At 39.0% G+C, this 27,393-nt stretch overlaps 1 protein-coding gene across 6 annotated transcripts in view; it reads right to left on the bottom strand.

Moving 5' to 3' along the window:
- stk33 (serine/threonine kinase 33) overlaps nt 1–27,393 on the bottom strand; it is a 193,813-nt gene that overhangs the window by 94,359 nt on the left and 72,061 nt on the right. For all 6 annotated transcript variants that reach the window (XM_048607322.1, XM_048607326.1, XM_048607324.1 and 3 more), the window contains 3 exons: nt 3,555–3,668; nt 1,727–1,840; nt 1,283–1,387 (listed from right to left, as the gene is read on the bottom strand). In XM_048607322.1, coding sequence (XP_048463279.1) covers nt 1,283–1,387; nt 1,727–1,840; nt 3,555–3,668 — 333 coding nt within the window. The remainder of the gene's footprint in view (nt 1–1,282; nt 1,388–1,726; nt 1,841–3,554; nt 3,669–27,393) is intronic.

The following is a 27,393-nucleotide window of genomic DNA, read 5'->3' as shown; positions in this document are numbered from 1 at the left end:
AGGTGGTCGGTTTAGCAAAGTGAGAACAACATGCCAGGTTACCACTCAGTTTGTGACGGTAAAAATTTACCCAAAGCATATGATGTTATACCTATTTTACTTTATCTACCAATCAGGCACAATGGCTCAGTGGTTAGTACTGCCGCCTCACTGTGCCAGGGACCCAGATTTGATTCCAACCTCAGGTGACTATCTGTGTGCAGTTTGCACATTCTCCCCATGTCTGTGTGGGTTTCCTCCCACAGCCCAAAGATGCGCACACTAGGTGCATAGGCCATACCAACATTGTCCATTGTGTCCAGAGATGTGTAGATTAGGTGGGTTACAGGGAAAGGGTAGGAGGATGGGTCTGGGTGGGATGCTCCAAGAGTTGGTGCAGACTTGATGGGCCAAAGGGCCTGTTCCCACACTGTAGGGATTCTATGATGCATGTCTCTGTATTTGTTATTTCATTTAAAATCCACTGGAGCAACAAGAGAAAAAAAGCACCAGATGAGTAATATATGAACTAACTTCTTTATTTCACTATAACTTAGTTTAGTTGATTTGTAATTTTATTTTTAAAATTCTTTATATACAGCATTTCATAAAGAAAAACTGAAAGGTGAGTTAATTGAAACAAAGAGAAAAGTAACCAGGAAGGAAGTGGAAAGAGGGAAAAAAGGGAAAAAGCACAGCAACTGAAGTACACAATTTTTGGGTTTGGCACAACAAAGAGGGAATAAATAATGATGGCACCAGATATGCAGCCTGATCAGGGAACGCAACAGGCTGGAAGATATGGGAAAGACAAGCAAAGGAGATGCTGCAGAACAGAAGCCAGAGAAACAGAGAGACTCTGCAGATGGGGAAGCTTGGGGGAGATGATGCAACAGCTCAAGGGGATGTAGTGTGACAGACTGGGAGCCTAAAAGAGGTCCATTGCAGATTGATGCTTGTAAAGTTGACCCCAAAGTACTACTGACATTTACATGCTGGTCACAGTTGTTCTGAGCTGTAAATCTACATGAGCATAAAATGTACAAGACCATGTTTCTACTTATTTTTAAATTAGAGAAAAAGCAACTTAAAGCTTGACATTCAATCCATTCTTATTCATAACTATTGCAAGGACATTTTTATACAATTGATTAACAACAGCGAAAGAATGAAAAGTGCCTATTACTTTCTCAAGTAAAGAGTAAGTCATGCAAAGTATTCCAAATTTTGAAAATTTATACAATATAAGCATTAGCAAAATAAAAAGTCTCAAGAATGTTGAGCAAATCTAGTTGTATCTTACTCTGGGTGTTTCAAACACCTCTTCCAGATGAATGATATGTTCATGGTCCACCTGCTTTAAAATACTGACTTCTCGCTCCAGCAGCTTCACCCCCGAACTCCCGGCCTTTACAGAAGGTAGAACTGATTCAGTCAAAGTATATAAATCAATGAAAAGCATTCTATATTAACAAATCAAACCGAAGATTTTAAGTCTTGAATTTAGTTTATAGAAATGCACAAGTTTCATGCCAATAGTTACTTGGTCGAATTTAAATAATAATTTATAGTAGGATTTAAAAGTTTTGCTCTCAGAAAATATCCTTTAAGTAATTTCCATTTATTTTTAAACTTAAGAAAATGCTCTCCAGTTACCATTCTCTGAATATAATTAATTCAGCTTTGTATTAAAACTGAACTTTATTAACTTTATTAAAACCCAAAAATAATAATTGAAGTTATTTACCTTTTCCCGATTGACCTTTTTGATTGCCCACTTCTTGCCAGTCCCATTATGCGTGGCCTCAATCACTACCCCATAGCTGCCTTGTCCCAACTTTTGGCCAAAGTTATAGATTTGCTAAAAAAAAAGTTTCAAAAGGTAAATGGACTCATACAATAAATATACTATTGCTTGCTGACAGATCAACATTTTAACTCAATTGAAATACAAGAATACATACTATATTGAAAACTCAGTCTCTTAAAATTATTATGCTGTATAAATAGCATAAGGGAAATTAGTGTAATTCTTACTGATCATTTTAACCTTAAGACTTTGTATTCCTTATGATACATTCAATAAATAGTAATTTGTTGGAGAGGCTTTACTCCATCTTTGGCTACTTATGTTTTAGGTTGAGCTCTGCATATCTAGGCATTATATACTGCATAATATCCAAAATCTTGCTTTCCTGAGGTAGTCAAATAGAGGAGAGTTAGGAGCACTGATGAAATAACTCCACAGAAGCTGGTATCCTGTCATCAAGTCACCCTTTATTTACATGTGGAGAGTCCTTGACACTGCTCCAGCTTCCTTAGAGCCAGCAGTCAGAGTGAACAAAACCTTTAACATTCCTGTTTATATTTGTCACCCAAGGCTCCCTGATTGGGGCTGATAACCTGGTCCAATCAGGGAACTCATGCTCTAAGAGGTAAGCCTAGCTGACCTTGTTACAATCACTACACATGGATTGACTGTTAAGCCATTACATTGAATTCAATGGAGCATTCTGGATGACCTTCTACTAGTATGGTTTTTTAAACCATCCATAGTTGCTCCATCATTATTCTTTCGTTAGAATGACATCATAGCTTGCAGGTTGCGTTAACTCATTTCATTGTATTTTCTAGATCCAAGGCCCCCATCAGCATCCCCAAGAGCTCGGCTATCCAAAATCATCACCATTTACTAGAAGGGGCCAGAATACACATCAGCATTTGACACTGGCTACTGTCCAGTTACAATAACTGTTATTATAGTTGTAGGTTTCATCATCACGCCTGAGTCAAAATGTGAGACTATTTTAATAAAAATTATTCACTTTAGATGTTCTTTCCTCTTTAATTTTAGACAAACCCTTCTCCAGCAATTGGACAAAATGTCTTGCTGCAGAGATTTTTGTGGGTTTAAACCAAACACTTGAGCACATGATATGTATTGACAATTGAGTACAATATAGAGTGAGTACTGTTTGTTGGAGATGCCATATTTAAGACTCTTAATTTAAACTGAGATTCCATTCTCCCTTACAGGTGAAAATAAATGAACCCCAACTTACTATATGAAGTGCAAGGAGGTTCTCAAGAATGTGTTGGAGAACATTTCATCTTCAATTAACGATAAACAAACTATTTAGTCATTATCTCATTGTCATTGGAGATCTTGTAGATTCAATATATACTAAACATTATGACAGCATACTTCATTGTCTATTGCGCAAATGTTCTGAAATCAAAATAAATGCAACTGGTTTTTTTTCTTATTTGACAGTGTGTTGAATAGACAAAAGTAGGAAACAGCTAAAATGTGGGTGAGATGGATGATGCAACACCTATAAATAAATTTGTTAATCAATTTTCACAAGGGCAGTTTTATTTTTAATTCATGCATACAGCAACTAGATTTTTCTACATTTCAAATTATGCTTATGTATAACTCAATCACGTACATCACATATGTTCAGAGTGTTATTTTCCCAAACGAAGAAACCATATGACAAAAAGAAAAACAGCTAGAGAGAACTTCTCACATTAGTGTAAAAGTTTAAGGAGTTTTTAAATTATCTACATACCCGAATAGCAAATTCATCATCAACTCTTGTGTGAGGTACCACCTTGTATTCAGCATTACTGACAGTGGCACGCTGTGAAGGCATTTTACAGAAATCCTGAGCAATTTCACTTTCCTGCAAATGGAAATGAATGCATTAAGTTGAAGAATATTGTAGTTTTAGAATAAATCCAACATTGTGTAACAATAATTACAAAATTAAAATACTGTGAATGCAGAAAATCTGAAATAAAAACAGAAAAACTCAGTAGGTAAGGCAGTATCTATGGAGAAAGAAAGAGAATTAACATTCCAAGCCAAATACCTTTGATTAAAACTAGTAAAGGTTAGTAATGCAACAAATTTCAACTACGTACAGGGCAAAGTGGAGAAAGTGAAGAATAAAACAAAAGGGAACATTCACAATATATTTGGAAGACAGAATGACAAAAGAGATAATGGTGCAAGGGTAGCAATAGAACAATAAAAATGATCTAGAGGACCTAAAAATGATAAAAGCAGAATCATTACAGCACCTGCTGTCTGGAGGAACAGAACTGGAAATTATGGTCACGTTAAAGCAATCAGTCTAATTTTCAGCAAACACATCACGGCAGTGTAAGAGACACTAATGGCAGATATAAATCAATTCCAAAGGTTGCGTTTACTTTTGTAATGCATGTCAATAAAATAATGATCCCCTGCATCACATTCCCTTTCTGTAGGCAACAGCAACAACCTACAAGAAATAATGTGTACAGAGAGGAGCCTTGAACAAATTGTGACTTTTAACTAGCAATTGCAAAATACTGTGGAAAGTAGAAATCTGAAAAAGAAACAGAAAATGCTGAAAATATTCAGCAGGACTGGCAGGCTCTCTGTGGAGACAGACCACAGTTAACATTTCAGGTCAAATACCTTTCATAATGTCTTATATTAGTGATGCACATTAACACAGTAAGAAAACATGGGATACCATAAATCCAAAAATGTAACTAGCAGAAGATGCAAAAGGAAACAACATACCACATATTTTAACAAAGCTAAATACATCACAGAATAGACATTCAATGACTGAGATTATTGCATTGAATGATTCTTTGCAGAACTTTTTACATGGGAACTCTTTTCCATTTATGAGAAGATTATTGAAGTTAGAATGTTTGCTCACAGCCAACCAGCAAATCTTATGATGGTCAAGGAAGCAACCAACACAAATAGGTATTGTCAAATACAGCCACTAAAGAGAAGAATTCATTCCAAAATTAAGATACCGTGGTCATTTTATTAGAACAAATATTTATTATCAGAGAAGGGATTCATTAATTATAATTAATATTGGAGATAGTGTTGTGGATCCAGGAAAACCTGACAACATCTAGTGTGAAATATGAATTGATTAACACACTTGCAAGAGACCAAAATTGCAACATCCTCTCCTTCAGCTCCTGAAGAAACCGTGTTTTATAGCATTCTGGATTCTGACATTTATTTACAAAAAGGGATTAAAAACACTAGAAGCTTCTTACCAACAAGGATCTTTCCAGTAAATATATAACAGTATGATAAAAAAAAGGCTTGCATATTCAGAAAGTAAACTTCTCCTCCTTATCATTCAACACAAGACCGTAAAACCATAGGCATAGGAGTAGAATTAGGTCATTTGACCCGTTGAATTTGTTCTGCCATTCGATCATGGCTGATATGTTTCTCAACTCCATTCTCTTGCCTTCTCCCCATAACCCTTGATCCCCTTGCCATTCAAGAAAATCTTCAATTGTATGATTTCCAATTCCAGTGCTCTTTCAAGATTAAGTCTAAGTCATTGTATGTGTGAATTCTTCTCAATATTATCATCAATTTGTCCTTCAACAGCTTGAGCCAATGCCTCTTGCTCCACTGTCACTGTTCTGTCAATTTTTTTTTAATTTCAAGGAAGTTAAGCATTATTGCAAGGCCAGCAATTATTAACCATCCCTACTTACCCTTGAGGAGGTGGGAATACGACACCTTCTTGAACTACTGCAGTCTATCTAGAGTAGGTGTATTCAAACGACTGATTAGAAGGGAATTCCCTGATTTTGACCCATGACAGTGAATGAATGATGATAGAGTTTCAGGTCAGAGGAGAACTTGTCGATGGCATTCTTATGTTCCTACTGCCCTTGTCATTCTAGGTTTCAGGGTCATGTTTTCTAAGTTATGTTGAAGGTTGTATGGTGAGTTGTTGTATTGCATCCTGTATATGATGCACATTGCCTCCACTGTGTATTGGATGGTGGAGAGAGTGAATGTTGAAGGTGATGGATGGCGTACCAAGTGGGCTGCTTTGCTCTGGATTCATTAAGCTTCTAGACTATTGTTGGAGTTGCACTCATCCAGGCAAGAGGAGTACATTCCAACAAACTCTGACTTGTGCCTTCTAGATCATGAACAAGCTATGGTAAGTCAGGACGCAAGCTACTTTCCACAGAATTCCTAGTTCCTCACCTGTCTCTCGGATACAGTTTTTGTAAGGCTAATCCAGTTCAGTTCCTGGTCAATAGTAACTCGTAGGATGTTGACTATGAGGGATTCAGAAATGGCAAGATAGTTGAATGTCGTGGATAGATGAGTAGATTCACAGATTTGGCATTCATTTGTCTGGAGGCCTTTTTTTCTTCCCCTCAAGTGTTGGTGGTATTTCATGTTCAGGAATGCATTGGACTTACAATTTATAGCTCCATGATCTCCTGATTTGTAATCACTAAACTAGTCTTGCTACAGCAATTGTAATTTCTGTCATATAAATGTCAGGCTGAATATTGATTCCAGCCAATGTAGAGTTTTAGCCCATGCTCATTAACTTCAACTCTGCTAGGGCTACTTCATGCCATCATCCCTTGGTGTCAAGGACAGTCACTCTTGCCTCATCTCTTGAATTCAGCTCTTTTGTCCATGTTTTCACCAAGGATGTAAAAGGTCAGAAACTGAGTGGCTCTGGTGAAATCCAAACTGAGTATCACTGAATAGGTTATTGCTGCTCAAGTGCCATTTGATAGCACTGTCAACAAACTTTGGTCACAATTACAGTCTCTTGAAGATCCTCTGACATGGTGTCCTTCCAGCTGAGGGAGATAAGATTGTGTATAGTGGCATTTCAACAAGGATTCCATTTGCAATGGCAGCTTCATTGGTTCTCCACTGTAGGCTGGCCTTATTAATCTCGTGTTGGGCTGAGGTTGTGTAGAGGCAGTGATGGATAGAGAGCGATAAGCAATGGGAGGTAGTCCAGAGGACTCACATCAAGGACCGAGTCTTGGTTGACAGATGCTCAAGTTGCTTTTTCAGACAAGTGTCCACTACATTTCTGTTCTTGGTAAGTACCATTCTACCGTCAGTTCTCATTGGAGTAGATTTTTGAGCCATAGTTGGTCTTGACTAATAAGAATCCATACATGTCATGCTTGTTGATGAGTTGCTGTATGTCCTGTGCTCTTTCCAGCCACCATCTGTCATTTGGATCACAATTTTACTGTTGGAAACCAGCCTTCATTTATCTTTAGGCCTGCTTTCTTTCTCTTGAGTATTGGTGGTGCTTCATGTTCCAGAATGTCTGGCACAGTGGACATTTTGTGGTTCCTGTTTATTATAGTCATCAGGTAAACTGCGATGTGAAAATCCTTGCTGTCCCTTGCTCATATGTTGATGTAGTCAAGCAGGTGACAATATTGAAAGTGAGGGTGTCACCATGAAGTCTTTTATTGGTCTCTGATGAAAAGGGTGTTTGTTCGGGTCAGACCATGCTCTAGGCGGTTCTTCAGGATGAAGACTTCAGTGGCTGTTTATCTTTCCTACACCTTACTGGCCAATCACACCTTTCCCTCATCACTCTGGCATTGAAATCAACAAGGAGTAACAGCTCATCTCCTTGGGAGAAAAGGTGCTGGTGGAAGGAAAGTTTTGTAACTGTCTCAGGGTCAAAGAATGTCAAATTAAAGAGGCTGAGAGCAAGAATAAATGAGGGAGATGATGCATCCATTAGAGAATGGTAGAGCATGTGCCTTGATTGGAAAAGGGTGCAATTCCAGAGACAGATTCAGCTTGAGGTAGCAGAGAGAAGATTATGGCACTTACGTTGGCAGAGTGGTGAAAGTCATTGACCTTGTTCCTATAGTGCTGTGTATTTCTCCAGATGGTTGAGATGCTTTAATCAGAGTGGCAATCTCAGATCAGGCTGAGATGGTCTGGAGTGGTGGCCTCCACTGTTAGTCTTGAGGGAAGAGGAAGTCCCACCTCTGCACCACTCCTCCAGGCCCCTGCCAGCTAAGTGGGATGCTGATTTACCCCTTCCTGCTACATGCAAATCAAATGTCAGGAACCACGCAGGGTAGTTAGGACTGACACTGACAGACATCCAGTGAATAGAGAGTTGTCCAGGAATGGTACATGGTAAGGAGGGAAAAGAAAATTGGACATGACAGATGCCGTAGGACAGGGTAGGTAGTTAAATGACGTCTGTTTGCTAAGATATAGCAAGAAATCTCAGTGGGTCTCACAGAGAGAATTCCTCCAAAAAAAAGATGCAACTCGCACTGAGGCAAAAAACTAAAATCCAGTCACATAATTAAACTAGCTTTCTTTCATACTCTAACTTTTCCTTCCTTAACATTTTAGTCTTTTTTTGGCTTTTCTTTATATTACGTCCAATCTTCTGGTCTATCATATGTCTATGCAGAATTGTATGCTTCTCCTTTTGATTTAATACCATCTTAAACTTCTTTAGTTAACCACGAATAGTGGGTTTGCCATTAGGACAACAATAAATCAACTCAAATTCTATCAAAATATTAGACTTGGACCCAATTCTCTCTCCCTCGAAGTGACTATAAAATTCAATCATATTATTGTATTCCCACCTAAGAGTGCTGTTATTAAGATCCACATCATCCTGTAACTATGTATCTGTAATGGCTATCAGATCATACTTACTTATTTCTACTTATGTTATCAGTTGATTTGTTTCCTTCGAATGCACTCAGGTACATAGCCTTTGGTTTTATTCTTTTGAAATATTTGTAACCTCCTGCTTTACCTGTTGCTTTACTCTTAGATTTGTGATCTTTATCCTTCTGGTCACTGTATCATTTCCCATATTAATATCTTTCTTTATCACCTTGCCTATCCTCTTTGATTTACCACATCTTCCTAAATCCAATCTCCTGCCCCACTAATCAGTTTAAAGTATTCTTTTTCTTTTACATAGCTTACTAAAACACCAGTCAAGCATAGTTCAGGTGCAGATCATCCCAATGGTACAGATCCCACTGTTCCCTGGATGTCCTTGAATGTGAATCACACAAATGTTAACAAGAGGTGTACCAAGTAATTAAGGTGGCATTTTGGCTTTTAACACAAAGGGATCGAAACACAAGATTAAACCAGATTGATTACAACTATACAGGTCATTAATGAGGCCATACCTAGAATACTGAGAGCAATACAAATACTGTACTGGTGTATTTACCTAAGGAAAGGGAAACATGCCCCAAAGGGGGTGCAACAAGGATTCACTTGATTGATTCCAGGAAATAAGGGATTGTCCTCTACGGAGGATTTGAGTCAGCCAGACCCATATTCCCGATAACTGATAAGAAAAATAGATGATCTAATTGAAACAAAATTTTATAGACTTAGCACAGTTGATGCTAAGAAAATGATTTGTCAGTCTGGGTAATCTAGACAAGAGGGTTAGAATATCAGAAGAAGGTGTCAGCCATGAGACAAACAGAAATTTCTTCACTGCAAGTTTGGAAATGTTTGGAATTCTCTAGCCCACAGAATATTATGGTAAACCCAGGAAAGATTTACTCCAAAGGGTATGAAAGTCTGGAATTCTCTTCCACAAAAGGCTGTGGGTACAGGGTCAAATCAAAATTTGAATCAGAGATCACACGTATTTGTTAGATTAGGATACCAAGAGAAATGGATCAAGGGCAGGTAAAGTCCATAATGGACTGAAATACACCTGATTGAATTGTAAGTCAGGCTCAAGGTGCTGATTAGCTTACACAAAATCCTATGTTTCTAATTGGAATTGGCAAATCAAACATAAAACCCATTGACAAAAATATGCCATAGGAAAGAAACCGAATTAAAAATGATAAATATTTCAATACATATATTTAGAACATATTTTTCAAGACAGGGCTCTTCTTATTTGAGGTATGTGCCACTAATTGTATACAACATGTTTACTAATGAAAATTAGTATTACTTTGTTTAAAAATATTTTTCTAAGTTTAATCAATGATAAATTTAGAATGCTCTTGATCAAAAAACTCCATATTAATTTGACCACATAACATGTAATACCTGCATTGTGCAAAAACACTTAAGTAATCTTATTCAATATGGATTCCAAATGAAAACGTACAAAGTAAATGACAAAGTAGTAACATGGTCCTTGACACTAACAACAAGTGATTTTTGTTCATTTGGCAAGGTTATTGCATTTATCTTCTCAACACAGTTGAGTGTATATGATTTAGAATGAGTTTATTCGGCCGCCAAAGTCCAAACTTGAGAATGGAGTTCATTCACTTAATTTTAAAAGCTTTATTTTTAAGCTTGCTATCTGCTTGGTTTTAATCTGAACATTTTCCACCAGAGACTTCCTGTACACCCTGATAGCGTAGTACAAAAATACTACCTTCTTAAATTCTGGCAGCATTGCTACAATTGGATCTTATTTTCCCTGAAGAAATTAAATTCAAAATTAATGTGTAGCTCACAGAAAATTGTTTTCAAAAGTTTTGCTTTGGTAAAATGGCTTGGACTATTGGTAATTTGAATTAAGCACTTTGACACCAACAATTGTGTCAGTGTGGGCCAATATGCCATTTTAACTGCAAGGATAATTGGTGAGGGATGCAATGCCTGCTTCTTGACAGGCAAAACCTGCTGGGACCTGGCCAAAGAGATTAGAATTTTTCTTTAAATGTAGGTTTCTTTATGGTTCAACCTCACTCGTGTTTATCTATAACATATAGCTAAGTTTAATGTATACTGTGTACTTCACATGCTAAGAGTCAGGAAACATGATTTGAGCTTTATTGTTACAATTGTTCTTATGTGCATGGTGATGAGAGGTCCAGAAGCCTGTTTGTATAAATGCATTTTAAATTGTGTTTTACGATCCTTAAGTGAAGAACGAGGAGTTCGTAGTTTACAGCATTAAAAAACCTGTTGTTTTCTAGCAATTGTAGCAGGGACACACAGATACTGAAAAATCCAGAAGGAATTCTTCAGTGTGCATGTGCCAAACAATGGAGACAGAAATGGTACACTCTCTCATAAGAAATGCAGAACGTATACTAGAAATGGGCAGTGGAATCATCTTATTTTCAGTTGAAGTGTTTTGTTGGGTCTGAGTCATAGGGCTCAGTTGAGTGTGGCTCACAGCAACACTCTTTATCCAACTTTCTGCTCCTCACTTCATTAATTATGCAACAGGGCATGCTTCTCGCTATCTGGGTCTGGCTGGCTGTGTCCGGTGGTGTGGCCTGCTGGCACAGTCAGCATAAAAAACCACTACTCTGCACTCAACTACCCTGTCCACAAGCACTTGGTGCCTTTTCCAGGAAGTAGGGAGTCAGCTTCGCTTTCTGGGCCAGGTCTTCAGTAATGATGGTTGAGCACCAGTGTTGAGAGGTAGCATCTAAAGTTGTGCGCAGCTGGTCTATAAAAAACACCATAGCAAAAATCCTGTAAGGCTCCAACAGTCTGGGTCCAAGTCCCACTTGCCCCAGAGGTATAACATATAATGTCGGAACAGGTTGATTAAAAATTGTTTTAAAAAAGGACCACAATCCAAAAGTGGCAGGGGTCCTAGGTGGGAGGCTCTCTTTTATCATCAGGCATTTGACAACAGGCTGTTGCATACAGCATTCCCGTATAACAAATGTTTAAGATGGTTTAAAGTTTTTGAGAAGATTTGTAGCTCGGGTTGTGGATGAGGTTGCAGACTTGCTCACTGAGCTGGTGTGTTTGACTGTAGACATTCATCACCATATCTCCAGCGAAACGTTGGTGTTCTGTCCCGCTTGTTATTTATATGCCACAGTTTGCTGAGGTGGTCGGCATTACTTCCAGTTTTGTTTTTCAGTGGTTTGTAAGATGGTTCACGGACTCCCAAGCTACCTGTAATTTTTGTGGCCCTGAAGTGTCCGTATTCTACGTATTCACTATATGCATTAGACTGCAGCTCCTGTTCCATTATTTCAGAGGGCTGCTCCTCAAGTTTTGCTTGCAGGCTCCTGATTTTTGGCTACCTGGTGTGTAGTGGAGGGACAGGAAGATTGGAGGATATCCTCAGGAGTCTGTCCCGAGGCCTGCCAGCATGGTCATTAACAGGGCTTAGCAGCAGACTGGTGGGAGTGGTTAAACATAACAGCCTGCCTCTCCTCCAAGGTTACTTCTGCGTCTGATTGTCTTTGGAGCCTGTGCTGTTAGCTAGCACACTTGAGTCTTTTTCCAAGCAGTGGATGCCAAGGGTGGGGGCTAGAGCTGGAATGCATTATCTCTAACCAAAATAACATTTTAATTCTAATTTATTTTTGCTTAGAATATTTATATCAAAATGGCCATCCTGTGCTGAGGGACACAGGTCTTCTTTGTGGTTCTGCTCCTTGGCCTGGTCACTAGAGCCATTAACAGGTTTCTTAGACCCAGTTGCCTGCCCTCTCGAAGTTTACTTCCACACACAGGTGACCCTGGAGAGGGAATAAGTGGTGTCCGCTGGTACACTCGAGTACCTCTGCAACCAGTGGGCCCATAGAAGCTGAAAGGCATCATCACTACCCACAGCTAAATTAATTTGAATTTTATAAATTTGAGAGACTGTTGCCATTTAATTTATTCCACTTGTTTGAAATAAATATTAAAGTGAGACATAATTCAAATTTGATGTTTCCTACAGTGTGGAAACAGGCCGTTTGGCCCAACAAGTCCACACCAACTCTGTGAAGAGCATTCCAACCAGACTTACCCCCTACCCTATCCCTGTAACCCTGCATTTCCCATGGGTAATCCACCTAATCTACACATCCCTGGACACTATGGACAATTTAGCATGGCCAATCCACCTAATCTGCATATCTTTGGACTGTGGGAGGAAACCGGAGCACCATGCAGACACAGGGAGAATGTGCAAACTCCACACAGGCAGGTTGGAATTGAACCTGGGTCCCTGACGCTGAGAGACAGCAGTGCTAACCACTGAGCCACCATCTTCTTTCACAATTTGATTTTTATTACGGTGCCCCTTTAGGAGGCTGTAACTAGTTAGTTTTCTTTAATTTGTTTTTCTGTTGGTTTGCAATCTAATACAAAAAGGACGGCTGGGACATGGAAGCCAGTGAATCTATGAGGCTGCATGGAAGAGAATAAAGTTGCTATTAAGGAAAAGCTCTATGGCTTAGTTCCTGATTCACTAATTGGCTGAGATCCCACGAACATTCATAAAAAACTCTGTCTCTCCTCCATCCTCAGCTCCAACCAGTGTGATCAGATCACAGACATTGAGACCACTTTGACCTGCTGCTGCCCTCCCTCTCCGAAACCACTTAGTTAAACTGCCTCTAAAGATCTCCTTGCTCTAGCCATGGGCTTGCATTTTACCACAGTTTTTCAATCTTTTCTCAAGACCCATTGGTACTTATCTTGTCCATGAGACTGCTCTCGTCTTACTTTGAACCTACTCCTACTAAACTACTGACCACCCATATCGCCTTCCAGATCATTGACAATTCTATCTCAACGGTCTCTCTGCATAAAAAATTCCTTGACCCACCTTCCCTGCAAACTACTGCCATACTTCCAATCTTCCTATTCTTTCCAAAGTCCTTGGATATGCTGTCACCTTCAAAACTCGTGTCCATCATTCATGAAATGCCCATGTTTCTTAATTTTAACCAGGTTTCTATCCTTGCCACAATATTGAAATACTTTTAAGTCACAAATGGCATTTGTGATGACTGTGACAAAGAATAACTATCCATCATCATTCTCTAATCATCTGAAGCATTTGAAACAATTTTAATACTATCCTGTTCCAACATCTCTCTATTGTAATCTACCAGGGTGAGACTGCATGCATCTATCCATTCATATGTCTTATCTGATGTTCTTACTTAGTATATTAAAATAAAGAAAGAATAGCACATGCTGGAGATCTGAAATGAAAACAAAGTGCTGGAGAAACTCAGCAGGTCTGGCTGTTTCTGTGGAGAGATAAACAGTTAATATTTACAGTCCATTGGCCTTTTACATACTTTCATAGATAAGAAAACCAAAATTGCACACAGTATTCGAGATGCCAATACCCTATATAACCGAAGCATAACTTCCCTACTTCGGTGTTTAATTCCAGTTAAAGTAAAGCATCCCAGAAGCCTTCTTCATTAAACATTGTACTTGTGTACTAACATTTTCTGACTCATGCATCAGAACTTCTAAATCCCTCGACATCTTGGAATTCTGCAGTCATTCTGTGTTTAAGTTAATTCTGGTTTTACACTCTTCCTGCCAAAGTGAATAACTTCACATTTTCTCACATTTTACTCTGTCAGATTTTTGCCCACTCAAGCTATCTACATGTATCTGCAACCTCATTATGTCTTCTTCACAAGATACTTTTCTCCCTATCGTGGTGTCATCAGCAAATTTAACTATTATGCTGTTGCTCCCTCATCACTGATGAAATTGTAAAATGTTGAAGCCACAGCACAAACACCACTCATCACATTCTGTCAATGAAAGACTCATTTGTACATACTCTCGACTTCCTGCCAGCCATCCAGCCAATCTTGTATTCATACTAATGTTACCCCTTAGACCATGGGCTTTTATTTGCCACAATAACCTTTGATGTGACACCTTATCAAATGGCTTTTGGAAATCCAAGCAGCCCTTTATCCACAGCATAAGTTCTCTTTCAAAGAATTCCAATAATTTGGTTAAACAGGATTTCTCTTTCACAAAAAGATGCCAACTCTTTCTGATTACCTTGAGTTTTTCTAAGTGTGCAGCTACAGTCTCTTTAATGATCAATTGTAACACCTTCACCATGACCAACATCGAGCTAACTAGTCTACAATTTCTTGTTTTTTGCCTCCTCCTTTCCTTGAATGGAGTGGTTATATTTGCTACTTTCTAGTCAAATGGAACTGTTCCTGAATCTACTCCTTAATTAGCTGACTCTTTTAAGGCCCTGGGATGAATTTCATCTGAACCTGGAGACTTGTCAACCCAATGCTCCCTCAGTCTGCTTGAAATCACTTCCCTCATAATTGCAATTTCACCAAGCTTCTCCCTCCCTTTCACCTCCTGGTTTATAGCTATTACATGAATGTCTTCTATATACTTGATGGTGAAGATATTATCTTCTTTATTCTTCATTTCAGAGTTTTATATCAGCAAATTTTGAAATAACATCCTGTATATAAGAGTCCAGGTCAGTACTTTATACAAAAAATAGTAGTTCCCATATGGACTCTTGGGAACACCATTGTAAATTTTCTTCCGGTTTGAAAACAATACTACTATACTCTGCCTATTGTTCCATTGCTATTTAATATCCACACTGCCATTCAATCACATGAGCTTCATTTTTCTTAACAATTCTATTAACTTATACTTTGTCATATGCACTTTGAACATCCATAAAAGCAATCATACCACACTGAGCAAATCACCATCATCCAAAGAACTATAGAATTATTTGGCGTTTCTATTCTCATTAATAATAAATCTCACTTTGAACAAGCCCAGAGAATTTGTTTGCTCCCCAATACGCGTTACACCACTAAATTTCATGAGAAACAGATTAACCAGCTAAGTTTAAATCAAGAGAAAAAGTAAAAGTAAATACTGATTCAGGCACAAGAATGGCGCTAATAATTAAAGAAGGACTGATTAATAACTTCTGAATCATAGAATTTCATTTGTAAAATACAGCTAAATGCACATTACCGCTCCCTCTCCCACCCACACTTCGACCAAAGAAGTCAATATGAGTGTTCCCCAAATGTAAACCTTGGATGAACCAGGAAACCCACTCCCTACTGAAGACCAGACATGAAGCATTCAAGTCAGATGACCCAGACCAATACAGGAAATCCCGATATGACCTCTGCAAGGCCATCAGGAATGCCTAGAGGCAGTACCGGACCAGGTTAGAGGCCCAAATTTACCAAACAGACTCCCACCGCCTATGACGAGGCCTAAACAACATTACAGGATACAAAATGAAGCAGAACTAGATAGCGGACAAACACAAATCCCTCCCTGATGCGTTCAATATATTTTATACTCAGCTTGAGCAGAATGCCAGCAGAGTGTGGACACCTGCCCCGACAGCGCCAGACACACCTGCTCCCTCAGTTACCGCTGCAGACATCAGATCGGTCTTCCTGGGAGTCAACCCAAGGAAAGTGACAGGCCCGGACCATGTCCCCAAACAAGCACTCAGATCCTGTGTGGACTAACTGGCAGAGGTATTAACCAACATCTTCAACCTCTCCCACCTACAAGCTGAAGTCCCTACCTGCTTCAAGAAGACCACCATCATCCCCGTACCTAAGAAAGCACATGCAACGTGCCCTAATGACTACCACTCAGTGGCTGTGACCTGAATAATCATGAAGTGCTTCAAGAGGCTGGTCATGGCCCACATCAACTCCAGTCTCCCAGCCTGCCTCAATCCACTACAATCGTCTTACTGATTTAATAGGTCCACAGTGGATGCCATAATCCTAGCCCTGCACTCATCCCTGGTACATCTGGACAACAAAGACACCTACCTCAGACTCCTGCTTGTTGACTACAGCTCTGCCTTCAACTTCATTATCCTGTCCATACTGATCTCAAAACTCCATGACCTTGGTCTCGGCTCCGCCCTCTGCAACCGGATCCTCAGATTTCTGACCCACAGACTACAATCAGTGCAGATAGGTAACAGCACCTCCTCCACAATAACACTCAATACTTGAGCCCCCCAAGGATGCGTCCTCAGCCCCCTACTGTTCCCACTGCACACCCAAGACTGTGTTGACAAACTCCGAATGAACACCACTCTATGTACATGGCTCACTGCTGCAGAAAGGCTGTCAACATCAAAGACCCATCGCACCCTGGTAATGATCTCCTATAACCTCTTCCATCAGGCAGAAGACAAAGAAGCCTGAACACACGCATCAGCAGGTTCAGGAACAGCTTCTTCCCAGCCATTATTAGACTGATGAATGGACTCTCTAGCCTGAAATAATGCTGATCTTGCTAACGTTGATCTCACCTAGCGCACACCCTGTGCAATATAACCTGGATGCTTCTGTCTAAGTCTTTTTACAACCTCTGATCTATACATCCTTGCTTACTGCCTGTACTGCTCATAAACAAAGCTCTTCACTGTACTTTGGTACACATGACAATAAATCCATTAAAATGCAAAAGAAACCAGCCATATTCAAATGATTAAAGAAAAATCTGAAAAATATTGTGGTCAAACTGATATGAAATATAATACATAACAGTAACTTTTATTACAACGGATAAATGTTCTTCAATTTTTCAATAACAATTATATATGTCCTTTCCAACTGACACGCAGGGTGAGCAAACTGTTATATGAATATCTGCCTTATCAGGAATGCCAACACCTTTTCTCTTCATTTTTAGACTGTACAAAGTGCAAGAATAAGAAAGGAAAATATGCATTCATGTTTACAGTACATACCTAACAGTAATTAAGTAATTAAAACAAGCGATGTTTGAAATGAACTGGAAAGAACTAATGGTTTGATAATTGTACTGAAATTGTCAACAGCAAATGTTGAACTCTTGAAATTGACAAATGAATAACCAGGGCAAAGTGATGGAGAGATTCAAAAGACTTGGATTTTCAAAACTGTTTAAAAATATTGTGTTAAGCAACTACACGGTAGATAAAGAAAACATAGGCACCAAGTAATACACTGGAACTGAACTTTTCTGTGTAATGTTTTCTTGTAAACATATACATGAACATAATGCACAAAGAAAATACCTCATAAAAATTACTTCAATAAGATTCTATTTACCAATGGCCAGTGATGTTTATCTGCACTTCTTTTCATTTCTGTTTCATCACAGTTTACATGCATCTTCAGGGCTAAGTCTTTCTGCCTCTCAGTTCCAAAGCTTAAACATCTAACTTTAAATGTTTTGAGACTGTACAGCCAATTCCAATCAGACATAAAATAATGCATAAAAAGGTCATGGATATTTCTAAGCTGATTAATCCACAAGAGGGAGTTGTTTGCAAATTTCAGAGTCAGCTTCACAGAAATGATTCACTAAAGCTAATTGAAAGTCAAAAACAAAAGCCATCTTCTGAAAAACTAGATGCACTGGAGCCAGGTAACCATCTCAGACTGTCCCAATTTGAATTTTATTTTTAAGCAAATGATAATGTATTAACATATTTGTGCACAAAACTGATTCTAAAACCTTGTACTTATGTACAAAGACAATACTTTGGAAACTGTCACAGCACTATTATAGTAAATGATGCGTACTCAAAGTATATACAATGTTCTCAAAAATCAAATCCAAACAACGACTTGACTTTTTTTTTTCTTTCACAGGATGTGCATGCTGTTGACTATGCCAAAATGTGTTGCAGCCGCTGAAAACAGGAAACTATAGGCCAGATAGCTTGATGTCTGTCATGGGTAAGTTGTCGGGAGTGATCATTAAGGAGACTATTGCTTAGTTCTTAGAAAAACTCAAGGTCAGTCTCTTGTGGTGTACAGATAGAATATCAACCCTTAAACTAGGTAGACCTGGGTTCGAGTCCCATCTGCTCCAAAAGTGTGCAATAACATCTCTGAACAGGTTGATTAGAAGAATATGTAAAATAAAAAACAAATAAATATTTTAAAAAGGGGTAAAACTCAAGGTAATTGGGAAGAGACAGCATGGTTTTATGAAAGGGAAATCATGTCTAACCAATTTATAGGAATTCTTTGATGGAATGACTTGCACGGTGGATAAAGAGGTGGCTGTACGGCGATTTCCAGGAAGTATTTGATAAGGTACCACATGAAAGGAAATTGTGCAAACTCAGGGCTCTTGCTATAGGGGGTAACTATCAGCATGGATAAAAGATTGTCTGACTAGCAGAAAACAGTGTGTGCATAAGAGATAACAAGGTGTAGAGCTGGATGAACACAGCAGGCCAAGCAGCATCAGAGGAGCAGGAAAGCTGACGTTTCGGGTCTGGACCCTTCTTCATTTCTGAATGAAGAAGGGTCCAGACCCAAAACGTCAGCTTTTCTGCTCCTCTGATTCCGCTTGGCCTGCTGTGCTCATCCAGCTCTACACCTTGATATCTCAGATTCTCCAGCATCGGCAGTTCCCACTATCTCTGTGCATAAGAGAGTCCTTTTTTTGATTGCCAGGATATGATGATTGGAATCCTATAGAGACCCATTCTGGAATCTCTGTATTTAACAATTAGAATGGTGGCTAAATTTGCAGTTGACATAAATACATAGAAAGTAAGTTGTGAAGACGACTAATGAAGTTATAGATAGATATATAGAATTCGAATAAGTGGGAAAAATCCGGCAGATGGAGTATAATGTGAGAAAATGTGAAGTTGTTCTGTTTGATAGGAAGTATAAACAAGCAGAGTATTACTTAGATGGAGAACGACTGCAGAATTCTGAGGTGCAGAGACCTTGGTGTTCCAGCGCATGAATCACAAGAAATTAGCTTAATGTTAGTTCAGACAGTTAGATGCCTTAAGAATGCACGGTTTGTACATAAAGATCAGTTGTAATAAATGCCTGTGGATTCTTCACACCATGACATCCACATGCCAATTCTTATATTACAAGAGATAACATTAGCTTTTCTGCATCAGTTAAAACACTCTGTTGGAGGCAAGCTCGCACCACCTCTTTTACAATAGAGCTGAAGAGAATTATTTTCTCAAAAGTTGTATAACTTAAGAATATGTTGCCTCAGAAGTCAGTGAAGTGCAATCGTGATTTTTTTTTAAAGTAGATGTGGATGATTCCTTTGCCTAATAAAAATCTACAATTTGGAGAGGAATGTGGAACTTCAAACACAAACAGATCAGTCATGACCTTATTGAAAGGCGGAGCAAGCTTGAGTGGGCTGAATGGCTTAATTATGCTCCCAATTCATATGATTGTATCTCCAACTGCCTGTGATGTGCTGCTTTCTTCAACCGTTGCAATCTATGTAATATAGATAAAGTGTACTCACAATGCTGTTAGAGTAGTAAATGAAGTGAAATCGAAAAAAAATCATACCAGCATGGTATCAGTTCCTGGGGATTTCTTCAGATTTTCTCCCACTCAGCTGCCAAACCTTTGTCATGGGTCTAGCGGAAACCCTATTTACACATATAGACAGTTATACTGACAAGTTTATGTGGAAGTTTTATGTGGCAGTTTCAGAGATGCTAAAAGAAATTATCAACCAGTAAACTCTGGGAAGATTCCAGCAAATTGTAAATGGGCTGATAGTGATGAGTGCATATTTGGTTACTTCCACAGTGTGCATTATAATGAAAAATGTATCAGAAGTAAACTTAAAGATTATCTATATAATAACAGCAATTAAACCAACAAGGATTCAAACAGGAACGCTGACTTGATCTACTTGCTTGATTGTTTTTTCTTGAAATCCCAAGTGGACCACAGAACTATGATGCAGTATTCCCTGGCATTCAAAAAGCATTCAACAAATTCCGTATAAAAGGCTAACATTTGGAACAAAGGATTATTAAGGATAAAACAATACAAAAATGAAACAAAGCAAGGAATTTCATTTGTGAAAGAATAGAAATGAAAGCAGGAAGGTTTTGTAAAATCAGTATAAAATCATGGTTAGACCACATTTGCAGCACTGGTCCACATTTAATAAAAATGGATAGAGAAGCACATAGAAGACATAAAAAACAATGTTACATTCCAAAAAGGACCAAGAGGCCAGTGTGTTAAACAGCAGAGGTTTTATTTTGGATGTGCTTACCAGCAGCAAGGTTAGACTAAGCTGTTACCCACCCAAATTGGCTGATGATGTCATTATTACATCATGTGATTAGACTCTTACAGTGTCAATACACCATACTAACACAAATACCCAAAAAACAGCGTATCAGAACCCATTAAACAGGCTGTTGTTCTTTTCTACTGAAAACAGAAGTTTAAAGGTGACCTGATAAAGTCCAGAATGTGAAAATGTAGTATCATGTGAATTCAAGATGGTAAATGGTACAAAATAAAAATATTCAACAGTCATATTATTTTAAGTTATTTCTAAACTTATATCAACGTTTATGTGGAGTAAAGTCTTTATTGCCAAATCCTACTCAGATTATAACACTACTTCACAGCGCCAGGGACCCAGGTTCGATTCCACCCTTGGGCAACTGTCTGTGTGGAGTTTGCACACTCTCCCCGTGTCTGCATGGATTTCCTCTGGGTGCTCCGGTTTCCTCTCTCAGTCCAAAAATGTGCAGGTTAGGTGGATTGCCATTGCTAAATTGGCCGTAGTGTCCAGGGCTGTGTAAATTAGGTGGATTAGCCAGGTGAAATGCAGAGTTACAAGGACAGGGAAGGGTCTGGGGAGGATGCTCTTCGGAAGGTCAGTGATGATTTGTTGGGCTAATTGGCCTGTTTCCACAGTGTAGGGATTCTATTCTATGATACAGGGTTAACAAAGTGATTACGAAAAGCAAATATCCAGGAGAATGTCATACTCTTGTAACAATAGCAATGTAGCCCTTTAGATGATGAAAGAAATCATGCTTTATTAATATTTCTGAGGAAGGGTCTAGGCCCGAAACGTCAGTCTTTCTGCTCCTATGATGCTGCTTGGCCTGCTGTGTTCATCCAGCTCTGCACCTTGTTGTCTCCCATGCTTTGTTAATAAATCTATTGAAAAAATATCTAGTTATAAGTTATCAAAAGATACATAGTAACAAGTATTTATATTAAGGAGATGCTAAAGTACATTCCACAGATGAGTTGCTCACAAGTCTTTCAACTGACAATTTGCATGATCTGCCTGTACTGCTCGTTATAATATTGCCTGTTACAACGTTAAGGTGATTGCACAACTAGCCAGCACAAACTTCAAAGCTAGATTTCTAGATATAGATGTAGACTAACATGGCAATACTGTCTATCACACAACAGCAATTATAAATCAATGGGTATACCGATCTTTAAGCTGTTCCACAGAATCATTAAGTACTGCAGCACAGATGGAAATCATTAAACTATTTATAACTACCACGCCTTTGAAATAAATGTCTACTGGACTTCATTTGTCTCATGATATAGTGGTCAATTTTTACTTTAAATGTTTTATCCACCATTGTTTTGAAAGCCCATTATGAGTTCTGCTTCCACAACTGCTTCTAGAACAGTCTTGCCCTAAATAAAGCGTAAAATAAATTTCTCTCATTCATTTGATGCAGACAACTTTACGGTATTTAGTAAGCAAGCAACTGACCCTTAAAGTCCCTCAAACTTTTTAGCACCTCTATCAGATTTGCTTGTAATCTTAGTCTCAAAATGGAACCTCAACTTCTCCAATTTCACCAAAACCAAAGCCTTCCTCTCCGACATCACTGTCATCAATCTTTGGTAAATGTCATTGACAGCCTTCACAAAATTCATACTACCATGTAATAAATTATTTCAACCTGTTCTAACACTACCTTTTTTTCAAATTTAATTCATTCTTCAGATTTGGACTTCACTGGCATGACCAACATTTATTGCCCATTTCCAGCTGGCTTAGTGGTGAACTGCTTTCTTGAACCTCGTAGGCCATTTAGTGTAGGTACACCCACAGTGCTGTTAGGGAGGGAGTGCCAAGATTTTGACCCAACAACAGTGAAGGAATGGCAATTTAGTTACAAGTTGGTGGGGGAGAGAAACATGCAGGTGGTGTTCTGCTCATTTATCTGCTGCCCTTGCCCTTCGAGATGGTAGTTGTGTGGGTTTGGAAGGTGCTGCCTAAGCAGCCTTTGTGAATATCTGTGGTGCATCTGTTGCTGAAGTGCGTTAGTGGTGGAGTAAGCAAATGTTGTAGTTGTGGTCTCAATCAAGCAGGCTGCTTTGTCCTGAATGGTATCAAGCTTCCGAAGTGTTGGACCCACACTCATCCAGCCAAGCAACTAGAATTCCGTCACACACCAGACCTGTGCCATGTAGATAATGGATAGGTTTTGGGGAGTCGGCCCTACTTTTTGCAGGATTCTCGCCTCTGATCTGCTCTGGCAGGCACTGTATTTATGTGGCTAGAACAGTATAGTTTCTGGTCAAAGATAACCCCAGGATGTTAATAGTGGAAGATTCAATGATGGAGTTGCCATTGAATGTCAAGGGCAATGGTCAGATTCCGTCCTGGAGATGATCATTCCCTGTTCATATTGTGGTTTTAAAGTATTAGTAGCAAACTAAAATTACTAGAACCCATCGGCATGTTGAGTCATTTCTCTGTTGTTTGCTTCATTGACAAATAAATGTAGGAAAAACATCCCATTTTACTTCTGTTTTATGTACATATACTACTAAAGTTCTTTTCTGGTCACCTCAGGAAATTGACAAAGTGTACTTTAAACAGTGAGCTGGTATTCAGAGTTTCTGCAGGAATATCCTCTTTGCCCCAGAAATAAATGCTAACAAGCATGCCAGGGAGGTTGCTTTAAGAACAACATCCACTCTGGGAACACAGTGTAGCTGTATCAAGATAAGCCAAACCATTTACTGAGTGAAAGAGATTTTTAACCCCTTACAATAGGAGTCTTCACCATTGACTCCAGATCTCATGAAGTATCATAGCATCAGGTTGAACATTGAAAAGGACAGCACCTTGATTATCACTTATCACTACCCATCCGCCAGTTAAGCAATCCTCCTCCAAGTTGAACACCAATTAAGAGAAGGACTACGATGGTAAGGTCACAGAATGTACTCTGGTAGAAAACTTCAAAGTTCACTACAAGAGCAACTTGGTAACACCACTAGAGACAATGGTGGCCAAGTCCTGAAAGACATAGCTGGATCTGCAACATGTAGTGAGAGAACAAACTATTCATCTTCACCAATCTACCCATCACAAATGCATCTGGCCTTGACAATATTGGTAGGAGTGACCAACACACACTCCTTGTTATGATGATGTCCCATCTTTACTTTGACACCTATCATGTTGTGTGGTACTACCACTGTGCTAAATGTGATGGATTTTAAATAGATTTAGCAATTCAAAGTTGTGCATCCATGAATTGCTGTAGGCAATTAGTAGCAACAGAATTGTATTCAATCACAATATGTAACCTCAGAGACCAATATATTCCCCATTCTACCATCACCAACAAACCCTCATTGAAGAAGAGTGTGGGGGGTGTATGCCAGGAACAGGATCAAGCATACCTTAAAATAAGAAATGAAGTATCAACCTGGTGAAGATGAAACACAGACTTCTTGCATAACAAGCAACAGAAGCAGCATGCGATAGATAGCACTAAGCAATCCAAAAATGAAAAAATATCAGATCAAAGCTCTGCGATCATGCCACAGTTATGAATGGTAGTAGACAATCAAACAATTAATAGGAGGCAGAAGCTCCACAAATATTCCCATTCCTCAAGGTGGAGAAACCCAGCAGATCAATGCAAAGACAAGGTTGAAGCATTGGGATCCATCTTCAGCCAAAGGTGCCGAGTAGATGATGCATCATGGCCCACTTCTGAGGTGCCAATATCACAGATACCAGTCTTCAATCAATTCAGTTCACACCACATGATATTAAAGAACAGCTGAAGACATGGGATATAGTGTAGGCTGTAGATCCTGACAAGATTCAGGCAGTAGTAATGAGGTCTTTTGCTCTAGAACTAGTCACAGTCAAAGTCAAGCTTTCCAGCACAGCTTCAACTCTGGCATCTATCTGACAACCTAGTAACATGGAGCAGAATTAGGCCCTTCCGTCATTCAAGCCTGCTCTGCCTTTTAATAAGATCATGGTTGATCTGTCTGAAACCTTAAAACCATATTCCCACCTATCGCTGATAATCTTTTGTCTAGTTGCATAGCAAGAATCATTGCACCTCTGCCTTCAAAGTATTCAAGGATTCTGCATTTGCCACTTCTACAGGAAGAGTGTTCCAAAGACTCATGACTCGATTTGAAAAGAAAATTGCCTTATATCGTAAACGGGTGACACCTTATTTTCTCCTTACAGGAAAAACATCCTCTCATATTCAACCTGTCAAGAATACTCAGGATCTTAAATTTTAAAAAAGTGCTGGAGAAACAACTCTGACTGCATCCACAGAGAAAGGAACAGAATTCCTTCAGGGTTTTGTATGATTCAATCAAGTCACCTCTTACTCTTTTAAACTCCAGCAAGTACAAGTCTAGTTTGTCCAAATTTTCCTCCTAAGATAACCTGTCCATTCTTGAATATTCCTTGTACTAACATGGTAAACCTACTCAGATCTATTTCCAATGCATTTACAATCTTCCTTATAAACGACAGCCAATACTGTACACAGTATCCTAGATGTGTCTCACCAACGTCCTCTATAACGGAAGCATGATCTTCCTGTTTTCGTCAATTCCCTCACAAATGAAGATTCTATAAGCATTCCCAATTACTTGCTGTACTTGCATACTAGCCTTTTGTGATTCATGCCCACAAGGAAACCCAGGTCTCTCTACATTGCAGAGTTCTGCAATCTCCCACACCCTGTATAGAACATAACATCCTTCCTATGATAAGGAGACCAAAACTGCATAAAATATTCTAGGTTTGGCCTCACCAATAAGAAGTGAAGCAAGGCATCACTGCATCTTTCCTACTGATCACCCTTCCAACGAGTTTTGTGTCATCAGCAAATTTTGAGCTATTACTTTTAGCTCCCTCATCTAAATCATTAACATGTATCATGAATAGCTGGAGTCCTAATATCGAGCGGTGTGGTACCCCACTAGTCACTGCCTATCCATCTCAGTACATTATCTCAATCCCATGCACTTTAATTTTACATATTAATTTCTTATGTGGCACATCGTTGAAAGCCTTCAGAAAATCTACATATACCACATCCACTGGCTCACCTTCATCAACTCCATGTGTAAATCCCCAAGGAATTCCAATAGATCTGTCAAGCATGATGCCCCTTTCGTAAACCCATGCTGACTGTTTCTTATTCTACCACTATTTTCTAAGCGCTCCACTATAAAATCTTTGATAATGGACTCAAGCATCTTTCCCAATACCAACAGCAGACTCACGCATCTATAATTTCCTGTTTCTCTCTACCTCCCATTTTAAATAGTGGGGTTACATTAACTACCTTCCAAACTGTTCCAGAATCTAAAGAATCTTGGAAGATGACCACCAATGCATCCACTATTTCTAGGAACACTTCCTTAAGTATTGTGGGATGCAAATTATCAGACTCTGGGGATTTATCAGTCTTCAATTCCATCAATTTCTGCAACACCATTTCTCTACCGATAGAGATTTGTTTCAATTCCTCCCTCTTGCTAAACCTGTGTTCCCCATCTTTTCTGGTATGTTATTCATGTCCTCCTTTGTACATCCAGAAGCAAAGTATGAATTTGGTTCATCAGCCACTTCTTTGTTCCCCATTATAAATTCCCCCATTTCTCCCTGGAAGGGGCTTACTTTAGTTATTTTTTCCTCTTTACACACCTGTAGAAACTTTTAGTCAGTTCTTATGTTCTCCACAAGCTTACTCTCATACTTTATTTTCCCCTTCTTAATCAATCGCTTGGTCTTCTTTTGCTAATGTCTAGACTGATCCCAATCCTCAGGTCAATTGTTTTTTTCTTGCCAATTTGTATGCCTATTTTTTGCATTCAATACTATCTCCTTTGTAAGCCATGGTTTAGCCACTGTTGTCTTTACACTCTTGTGCCAGACAGGAATAAACAATTTTTACAGTTCACCTATTCACTCTTTGAAAGTTTGCCATTTTCAATCCACTGTCATTTCTTCCAGTAACACTTGCAAATCCATCATAGCCAGTGCACCCCTCATAACAGTTTTCCTTCTTAAGGTTCAAGACCTAATCCTGAAAACTCTCAATTGGTTTGAGTGATATCTAACGCAAAGAAAAAAAATGGTTGTGGCATTGGAGGTCAATCATCTCAATCACAGGACACCAATGCATGTGTTCCTCAGGGTAATGTCTTCACCATATGGTCAGAAGTGAGGGTGTCCACTGATAGTTGCACAATATTTAGTACCAGAAATCTGAAGAAGGGTCCAGACCCAAAACGTCAGCTTTCCTGCTCCTCTGATGCTGCCTGGCCTGCTGTGTTCATCCAGCTCTACACTTTGTTATCTCAGATCCTCCAGCATCAGCAGTTCCTACTATCTCATAGTTTGGAATGGTTTTGTTTCAGTTTGCAGAGATCTTGGTGGAAGTTAGATGTAAGTAACAGTTTCTCCTAATGAAAGGAAATAGTTCAGAACATTTAGGAAATGAGTTACCTCAATGTAAGAGTTTTAGTTGGGAAGTTCTAGACCAGATGTGTTTGGTTAGAACACTGAAGGGACTATTTGAAGCTAACAAAATTTTAAGCTCAAATGGGTGATGACTGAAGAAAAAGGCAATCAAACTCTTGAGATCAGGAATTGGAAGTGGTAGGAACTGCTATGCTGGAGGATCTGAGATAACAAGGTGTACAGCTGGATGAACACAGCAGGCCAGGCAGCATCAGAGGAGCAGGAAAGCTGACGTTTCGGGTCTGGAC

Source organism: Rhincodon typus, chromosome 17, assembly GCF_021869965.1.
Source record: "Rhincodon typus isolate 14 chromosome 17, sRhiTyp1.1, whole genome shotgun sequence".
In the NCBI taxonomy this organism is placed as follows: Eukaryota; Metazoa; Chordata; class Chondrichthyes; order Orectolobiformes; family Rhincodontidae; genus Rhincodon; species Rhincodon typus.
The sequence above is the reverse complement of the archived record's forward strand: the minus strand, read 5'-3'. Positions and strand labels throughout refer to the sequence as shown.